Consider the following 9,503-nt stretch of genomic DNA (forward strand, 5'->3'; position numbering starts at 1 on the left):
TTGCCTGCAACTAAAGCAGGCCTAGCCGAAATGACAATCGTTGTCGCAACGTGACCATCGAAAATATCGAAACGCACTCTAGCTCTTTTGCGCTACTACAAAATTTCGACAGAGATAGCTAGGGATGCTTTGGCGATTGTGGCGTTGGCTAGATATGCCCTTTAAAAACCTATATAGCTCTTATTGATGCCCTCCTAATTCGATCCTCGTACAACAGGATGAAGAATATTTTAAAGCAGAAGGGAAACAAAAAATAGGAGTATGTTCCAGTTTTATGTAATGGTATTTATTTATTTGTTTATCCTTATAGATGTGTGGGCATAAAGAAGTTCTGCTCCTGGCGTTCATTTGCCTCAGTTTGGGCAAACTTGTGGACTCATCTCAGCAAGTTTTGTCAGACATGTCCAACAACTTTGCAAAAGCTTTAGACGAATGTAAGAGAGAGGTGAGAGTATGATATATAATTACTTTATTGTTTTTTTTTTATCATTCATCGATGATCAGAGTTTCAAAAAATAAGATAAAAGACATGCAGATTTTATTTTTGGATTGCCCCAAATATTATGATAATATTAAACATTTTAATTTGCCTTAGTATTTACTTTTAAACCATCATAATTCTTATTGCATAAGCTTAATCACATTTTTCGACGTAAAAACCTTTTTTGTCATTATAAATGGGCTTACTCTTGGCCACAGACTAGCCAAAGGCAAAGACGCTCGAGTAAGCTCGCCCAGAAGATGCCTGTTCACCCTTGATTTGAAGTTTGGGTTATATGAGCTCGGAAATATAAACGCCAGCAAGGGACCTTCATTTTACTTTTCTTTTCTCCTCAGCAAAACCTGCCAGACTCCATCATCGGTGACTTCATAAACTTCTGGAAGGAGGACTACGAGCTGTCGAACCGGCACACCGGCTGCGCCATCATGTGCCTCTCCAAGAAGCTGGAGATCGTGGACCCTGACCTGCAGCTGCACCATGGAAATGCCAAGGACTTTGCCATGAAGCATGGAGCTGGTAACTATTAAACTTGTGTTTTTACACAGCATATTAGCCCTTTGTTCTGGAGCCAATCATTGGCTAATAAACTTTCGGTAAAAGGCTAACAGCTGCCGCTGGGGCTATCATGTGACTCTTAAAGAAGCCTTGAGCTCCAGCTGCATCATGTGAATTCGAAGGACTTTGCCATGAACCATGGAGCTGGTAACTATAAAACTTTTATGCAGCGTCCTATCCCTCGGAGTCTATAATCCGTTGACAAGGACTTCGCTATGAAACATGGAGCTGGTAATAAGTATAAAACTCGTGTTTGTATACAGCATTCTCTCCCTAAGTCCTGAAGTTTACCATCTGCTGACAAACTTTTGGTACAGACTAACAGTTGTCACTGGGGATATCATGTGACTCTTAAATAAGCTGTTTGACCCTGACCTGCAGATGCACTATGGCAATGCGAAGGACTTTGCCATGAAACATGGAGCTGGTAAGAATAACTATATAAACTCTTGTAATTTGATAAAGATTCAGCAACCTTAACCCACTGTACTGGAGAGAATTTTCAGTAAGCTTCTGGAAGAAGGCTAACAGTTGATGTCGACTTGTGACCATTATAGAAGCTGTAGGATCCTGTGTTACATTATGGAAACCCAAAGAACTTGGCTACAGCATGGAGGAGGTGGAATTATAGTTAATGCAATAATTCCAGTCAAAAAGAAAATGAATAATCCAAACCCTCAATTCCAGATGAGCAGCTAGCTGTGGACCTGGTAACCGTGATCCACGAGTGCGAGAAGACGCTGCAGCCAAACGAGGACCAGTGCGTGAAGGTGCTGGAGTGGGCCAAGTGCTTCAAGGTCGAGATCCATAAGAAGGGCATGGCGCCCTCCATGGACGTCGCCGTGGGGGAGGTGCTGGCCGAAGTCTAAGCAGCCACGAAGATACCACGGATTACCACTTACCACGATCCTGACATACCTCTTTCACATTTATTACATTCCTCATACACACTCGCCAGAAACGAAGCCACAATAAAACATTTCAGGCTCGTAGCCGAATTGCATTTCTGCGATTCGAAACGCCGCAGAAATGTAGTCTCTGTCGCACCGATACGCAAGAGAGATAGAGATAGATAGCTACGAAAGAGATATTATCGTGAGCGTTTGCGCATTCGGCTACGCAAACTGGAATAATTAGTATAAGTTTCTGCAGTTTCATGGCATTGTTCAAAATCGCCAGTGTGCGTAGCTAACGCTCCGTACCGAACGAAGAGCAGCTGCCACTGTTGCACTAATATAGAAGATTGATACAGAGACACAAAGCGTTTCATTTCGTAGGCTAGTAACCTTGGCTAACCCTATAAATCTACTACTTACTTATAGTATGAATTTTCTGAGATGAACTTTTCGCTTTAGCCGTAATCTGTTAAACAAAGGCCTTTGTGTCTATTTTTGACAGCGGCTTGCTCCCGTTTAAACGGCACGTGCCTCAGTGTAGTTAGAAAGCAACTATCATGATAGTAATAAGGTTCAAATGGATTTCAAAAATGGATTTGAACCTTATTGATATCATGATAGTTGCTTTCTAACTACACTGAGGCTATAGCACGTGCTGTTTAAACGGGAGCTAGCCGCCGTCAAAACTAGACACAAAGGCCTTTGTTTAACAGATTACGGCTAAAGCGAAAAGTTCATCTCAGAAAATTCATACTATACTTGGCTGGCACGATAACCCAAAATGAGTTTTGGCCTACACACAAGAGCACGCCGCTTTGCTCGGTCTTGTCTTGAGCGGTGTCGCGCCAGCTTTCGCCGACGACGCCGAGCTCACGGAGGTCTATAAATCTAGCAACTGTTTAATGATTTGTTTGTTCCTAAGTGCTAATCTTATTCTGACATTTCCGTCCTTTTAAAATGTACTATATTTGACAGAGCTTTGTAAAATTTTGCTTTAATAGTTTTTAAATTACGAGCTAAAAATCTAGAGCCGATTTAATAATTTTTCTTAGTTCGGTTTTATGTGCGTAATAAAATTTGCTTAGGTTTATATATTTAAGATCACAATAAAATGAACCTAATTTAGGACTTATTTTCCACTATTATGTCTCTCTACTATAAAGATTTAAGCTTGGTATGAAAAAATATTTGTCAAATTCACATATTTTACTAAAACAAGTCTTAAATATACAACATCAATTTTACAATTAAACAAAATCGTCGATCAATATTCTCCACCGAGTATTTTATCTCCAACATTAATCACATTCAGCGGCTCCACATTAACCGACTTAAACATATAAAATGATAATCACATAATGTTTATGCGATCCATTAGTTACGTCATTTACTTAAGAGTCACTCGACATAACTAACCTATTTTTATGGTAAGTAGGTACGTCTTTTTTTTGCAATGTACGTGTTTGCTTTTTTTTAACGAAAAGCATTTAAATATTGAAAAAATTAAAGATTATATGGAATTTCAACATATTCATATTCATATTTTTTATTGGTAAAAGTAAATTACATGTCAGTGGTTACATTACATTTCATTGTGTCAAATATCAATAAAAATAATAACAATAGGTAGTTCAATTAAATGGTTATATAATACATCGTATTCACTGAATACATTAGAAAATGCGTTAAATGCTTTCAAATACGAATCAATTTTACATATGCGTTAAATGCATTAGAGTATGAATTAATAATATATTAAAATACGAATTAAATACAATTTTTTTTTTAATGTTTGTGTGTGGGTCGATGACACCTTATCGAGAAATTCATCGATGGTATAACAGGCCATATTTAGTAATAGTGTCTTAAGTTTGTTGGAAAATGTGACGTCGCTGGGTGCACTTCTGATTGCGATAGGTAATGCGTTGAATAATTTAGCCCCCAACACACTGACTGATTTCTTGGCTTTGGCGGTATTATGTGGCGGGATCAGAAGAAGACTTCCACCGCGCGTGCTTCTGCCTGACTGCTGCTCACGGGTTTTATACGAGCCTATATTATTTCTAACATACTTACATGCTTCTAAAATGAAGACACTAGGCAATGTTAGAATTTTAAGATTTACGAATAATTCGTGTGCCGAGTGGTCGTATGGTTTCCTCGCGATTATTCGTATTGCGCGCTTCTGAAGTTTGAACGCTCGCTCACGATCGGCCGCTGTCGCCCAGAGGTCAGCACCATAGGTTAGGATCGAATGAAAGTATCCGTAATATGATTTTTTCATATTTTCGTCTGAAAGTGTTGGGGCCAGTCTTGACAATGCAAAGGCAGCTGAAGCCAATTTATCACAAGCCATGTCTATGTGAGCTGACCACGTTAGACCCGAGTCAATGATGAAGCCTAAGTATTTAGTTTGATCAACTTGTGGTATGTGGGCGTTATCAATATTAATTTTTAACTCCGTCTGGGACTTTCTTAGTTGGAAATGGATTAAGTTGGTTTTATCCAAATTAAGGACCATATCATTGGCACGGAACCACTTTGCTATCTGGGTCATTACATGAGTGAGTTTAAGCTTAAGTTTTTCAGTATTGTTATCGCTGACTATAATACAAGTGTCGTCCGCGTAAATTACGTATTCCGCATCTGAGCTAGCAGCGGTTATGTCGTTGACGAGCAATAAAAACAAGTAGTTACCAATCGTGGATCCTTGGGGCACGGCACATTCGCCCACCGTCTCCAAGCTGGACAACGTCAAAAAAAAATGTGTTAAACGGTAATTTTTCGTGATTTGCGGGTTGGATCCAATTTTTTTTTTCTTTATTGATTGACATAATTTATAGGTAGGTATATCTATTTCAATAAAACGTTTTTTGTAGATTGCTAATAAAACGGAATTTTTTTGCTACGGGACACCAACAGTACCAACACCATTTACGAAAAATTTTGAAAAACGGAAAACGGACAAGTAATTCCTCGCAACTATAGGTTAGCTAAGTACCAGCATTAGGTGTGGCGTTTCCGTGCGGCGGTTCGTGTGACTCTTAAATAAGAGGCCAACTAATGGGTCAAGTTCCTATAATCAGTAAGCAAACTAAACCACTGTTTTTTAAGAAATCTCCTAATTTAATGTTGTCATTGACAGGCGGCACTGATAAGCCGCCTATTTCAAATATCGAAGGTTAATGACGAGAATTTATGGGAAAATAATTCTTTACTCTTTTTCTTCTTATGTTGGAGTAAAAACAGAAAATCTGTTGAGTATTTTTTCAGATAAAACATCTATTAATGTATCTGTATCTTTATAATAAACATTCTTAAATAGAACGCCATGTCATGTCAGGGATTCTATTACTTTATTAGTTACTAGCGACCCGCCCCGGCTTCGCACGGGTACTATACGTACATGTAAACCTTCCTCTACAATCACACTATCTATTAAAAAAAACCGCATCAAAATCCGTTGCGTAGTTTTAAAGATTTAAGCATACATAGGGACATAGGGACAGAGAAAGCGACTTTGTTTTATACTATGTAGTGATGATTACTAAACGCGAACTTTTCTTTACACGCACAAACAGTTTATGGTAAGTACTAAGTAAAATTTGTAAATATTAACAAAACACTCCGTATAGGTACTTGATTTACTACAAACAAAAACTAATGGAATTTACATCTGCCTAAATAAAATTAGAAGATGCTTCAAAAACTTTAATAGCCTCCGAATCGCTTCCTTTAATCGACTCACTATTTTAAAAAGCAACAATTTAATTAAACTCAACACATAAATAACAAAGATAAGTCAAACATAATTAATTTCCTATATTTACTACGTTACATTTCAATTTCTAATCAAAGTATGTATTAAAATATCTCACTCCTTACCCGCTATTAGTAAAGATTAGCTGTATCTTACATTACTTAAATATGGACAAAGATCCTTGAAAATACAAACAGGGTCTTATTTTTAAGTAAAAGAGTTCTATTTCAATAGTTTTAGTTTTTGATAAGAATAATGATGGTAAAAAGTGTCCCATGATGGCGGCCGAACGTTAAAGACATCGAATTACTGTCATATGATTATGGAAGTTAGTTTCAATCAAATTGGAGAAGGTTTTGGATGTTGTCTTAATTTAGAGAGGGTACACTACGCCTGCCTGAGTTGTGGTCGTGTTTGCCGCTCCCGTATTGGCTTATACAGCCACGAAAAACGTTGTTGCCCTACCTGACACTGCTTGAATAGTCTGTTAGAGACTTGGAGGCCGATGATGATGATTTATGATTTAAAAGGATGTTTCAAATAATTTTGAACCGCGGCTAACAAATAAATTACAAAAATTATTAAACATGTAAAAAAAATCGTTATTTTTTCTGCCCGTGGGTGTCGCAGAAGTCGACGCGAGATATGGGTTAAATTGTGGCATATTAGGCGAGAGGCTAGCAAGTAGCAACCTATCATTTCAACCCCTTAACTGCCAAGAGTTGTACTAAAACTTGAGTAGTTTCAAGTGCTCTGCCTACTCCTTTATGGGATACAGGAGTGATTGTATATATGTATGTTGTTTAACCGTGTACAGTGACAACAAGACTAAGCAGCCCTGAGTTATCTGTATCAAGGTACACGCAGCAGGTTTTTCTAGTAAGTCCACATACCGAGGGCTAGTACTGGTTGTAGAATATGAAGATTTCTAAGTGACGATATCGCGAGTTTTTAAAATACGTTACAGACGTTATAAAATACGTTACACGATTCCGAAAACATTTACATACTTATAGTATACTATGTTATTTATCGTTTGGGGGCGCAATGCATATCGTAGATAGGTAAATACTGTCTGTCCAGTACTGTCCACATACCCTGGCCCCGTAGCCGAATGGCATTTGTAGTCTGGCTCTGGCGCGCTATCGCCAATACGCAAGAGCTGTAGAGATAGATGACGTTTCTGTGGCGTTTCGCTTCGTACCATTTATTTAATAATGCATTTATATAACCGGTGGACACTGAACTATATTTAATAATGCAAACATTGTAAAACATAGAAAAAATGGACCAGTTACATTTGCCCCCCCCCCCCCCAGTCGAGATTTGCCCCGCTGTACATTATTACCTCTTAGGTAACTGTGTGTGTAAGGCACAACATATTTTTTTACGTGTTTCAAATAACATTCAAATAATTATCACTGTTTACTCGAATGGGCCCGTTTATAATGAATGTCTTTTACGACTGCATTGATTCATGGCAGTGTCGAGATCGGTAATCACTAACGTAAATTATAGTGGATGGTAAAAGCCTTTTTATTAAAAACACATTTTTCTTCGACTTGTTTAAGTGATTTGTTTTTGACTACCTGCTATTATGTTTAGAATTTCGGTCAGGTCATTTATATCTTTATCAACTTATCAGAAATAGTTATTTACCGCACAAGGGCGTAATAATATTACCTACTCATATTTTTGCCACTCGTTGTGAATTTCTTACTTCTCGCACTTTCTGACGACTTAAGAATTTCACCACCCCTTTTCCTCCTATGGATGTCATAGCAGTCAACTGTGGAATATGCATTCGATTCTGGTGTAAGCGAACGGGCTTGCAACCTGTGAATGCGATATCACAATTTCGTTACTTCTGTTACTAAGAATGACACTGAATCTTAAGCAGTTTCATGTGATCTGCTTATCCCTTTTGGGAATACAGACGTGAGTTTACGTAGGTAATGGTGTGTTTCTATGGTTCAATAAACTCAAACAGTTCGCATACGAAACATCTCAACATGATCCGCCATATTTCACCGTGATATTGTGGCGAAATTTCTCGAAGCCTCCGAGCGGCAGACATATTGAAAAACGGACGACGTGCCGCCACTGTCGAACGTTCTACTACGCTCTACTGTACTTGATACTTGGTTAGAGGAAACTATTTTTTATGCAAAGGATGTTTGTTACAATTTACTCCCTGAATTCTGTACATTAAAGTAAAGTAAGTTCAAAAAATCATAAGATACATATCTTCCGTTTCTTTGCACGAATTTTACATATCTTAACTAAGCCCGATGGCTGACTGGTAGAGCATTAGGCATTAAGTCCATTATATGAACATTATTTTTCAGGCCTAATTTTAATTAGTAGGCAAATAACGTAGTAGGGAATATGCATGATCTTATATATACGATTCTACTAGTTATTACATTACTAAAAATAAACGTAACACGTCCAAAATATAAACTAAGAAATCAGAATAAAATAAGTAAACTCACTATCGAAATCTGAGGTCACACACGTCATACACATACGTATACGTCAAGTGTAACATGACGTCACGTTGCGTTTTGATAATTTGTGGGGGAATTTAAAACAGCCACTTTGCCTATAAACAATTCGATTTTTAAATACATAATATATAGCCAAAAACAAAATGAACTTCATGCGTTCAAATACACGTATGTAGTAATGTACCAAGAAGTTTCTTCAGCGTTCAACGAAGTTAGCGGCACGTTCCGAATGTTCGAACTTTGAATTCAGAACCGTTGCCATGACGACCAGATCCAATCGACGATAAACCAAATACAACACATTATACTTTACATTTATATGAACAAAGTCCAATTTGGAATGTATTAATTTATAGCTTTGCCAAATTAAAAGTATTCGTGTAGTTTGTAATTTAGATTGTAATTTAAAGTTGTAAGGTTTAATTTTGCGTGTTTTTGAATATGTTTAAGAAAAAGTTGTATATTTTAAATGTTGTTGACTTTAAAATTAGTATCAATTATAATGCTTGTAAAGTCACTTGTAAACTACCTGGAAATGATTTGTAATTTGGATTACATTGTAATGCGATCCGGGTTTGAGGACTAATTTTTATTTTCTTGTTTTTGTTGTTTAATTATGTCGGTTAGGGGTTAGGGAGCGCAAAACTTTTAGTGTTTTTAGATTGTGATACGATTACCAAACGTTTAACTCGCCTTGATATCTTTCTCGTGTTATTTCATCATTTATGAATATTAAATTCATCAAACTCACTGTGCACTAAGATAAATTATCAGAGCGATATATGAATGACTAGCTTTCGCCTGTGGCTTCGCTCGCGTTAGACAGAGACAAAAAGTAGCCTATGTCACTCTCCGTCCCTTCAACTGCCGTGAAAGGTGGACAAACAAACAGACACACACACTTTCTCATTTTGTTTAAATTTAATTTATGTATATCATTTATAATATTTAGTATGGAGATGTATTAGATGTCATAATGATATTAGTGTAGGTTTAGTAGTGTGGCCTGTGTGCACTAAACTCCGCTCAGTGCGTTGCGCCTGACTGCCAGAGTGTTCCAAAAACAGCAGGGCAATCATGGTCACGCGATAAATCGTCCCTATCGCACTTACAAATAGTGCGATAGGGACGGCCTGATGTTTTATCATTTATCGCGCGACCATAATTGCCCGCCAGATATAAAACTTTTTACAAAGATGATCTACAAACGAGAGTAGTTCCATGAATGCCCGAGCTGCCAGCACGTCTGTCACGCGCGGGCGCAGCACGTCGCCGCGACG

The 9,503-nt window shown here is 37.7% G+C and overlaps 1 protein-coding gene across 1 annotated transcript; it reads left to right on the top strand.

The window, feature by feature from the left end:
- Window positions 1–310: 310 nt before the first annotated feature.
- LOC125234840 (pheromone-binding protein-like) lies at window positions 311–1,947 on the top strand. Its single transcript, XM_048141253.1, has 3 exons — window positions 311–445; window positions 838–1,018; window positions 1,745–1,947. The coding sequence occupies exons 1-3, from the start codon at window positions 311–313 to the stop codon at window positions 1,924–1,926; spliced, it is 498 nt and encodes a 165-aa protein (XP_047997210.1). The 3' UTR covers window positions 1,927–1,947.
- Window positions 1,948–9,503: the final 7,556 nt, after the last annotated feature.

Source organism: Leguminivora glycinivorella, chromosome 16, assembly GCF_023078275.1.
Source record: "Leguminivora glycinivorella isolate SPB_JAAS2020 chromosome 16, LegGlyc_1.1, whole genome shotgun sequence".
Lineage (NCBI taxonomy): Eukaryota > Metazoa > Arthropoda > Insecta > Lepidoptera > Tortricidae > Leguminivora > Leguminivora glycinivorella.

Coding starts and splice junctions, on each gene's coding strand:
- LOC125234840 (XM_048141253.1), top strand. CDS start 311: ATGTGTGGGCATAAAGAAGTTCTGCTCCTGGCGTTCATTTGCCTCAGT. Junction 446..837: donor TAGACGAATGTAAGAGAGAG/GTGAGAGTATGA, acceptor TTTTCTCCTCAG/CAAAACCTGCCAGACTCCAT. Junction 1,019..1,744: donor TGCCATGAAGCATGGAGCTG/GTAACTATTAAA, acceptor CCTCAATTCCAG/ATGAGCAGCTAGCTGTGGAC.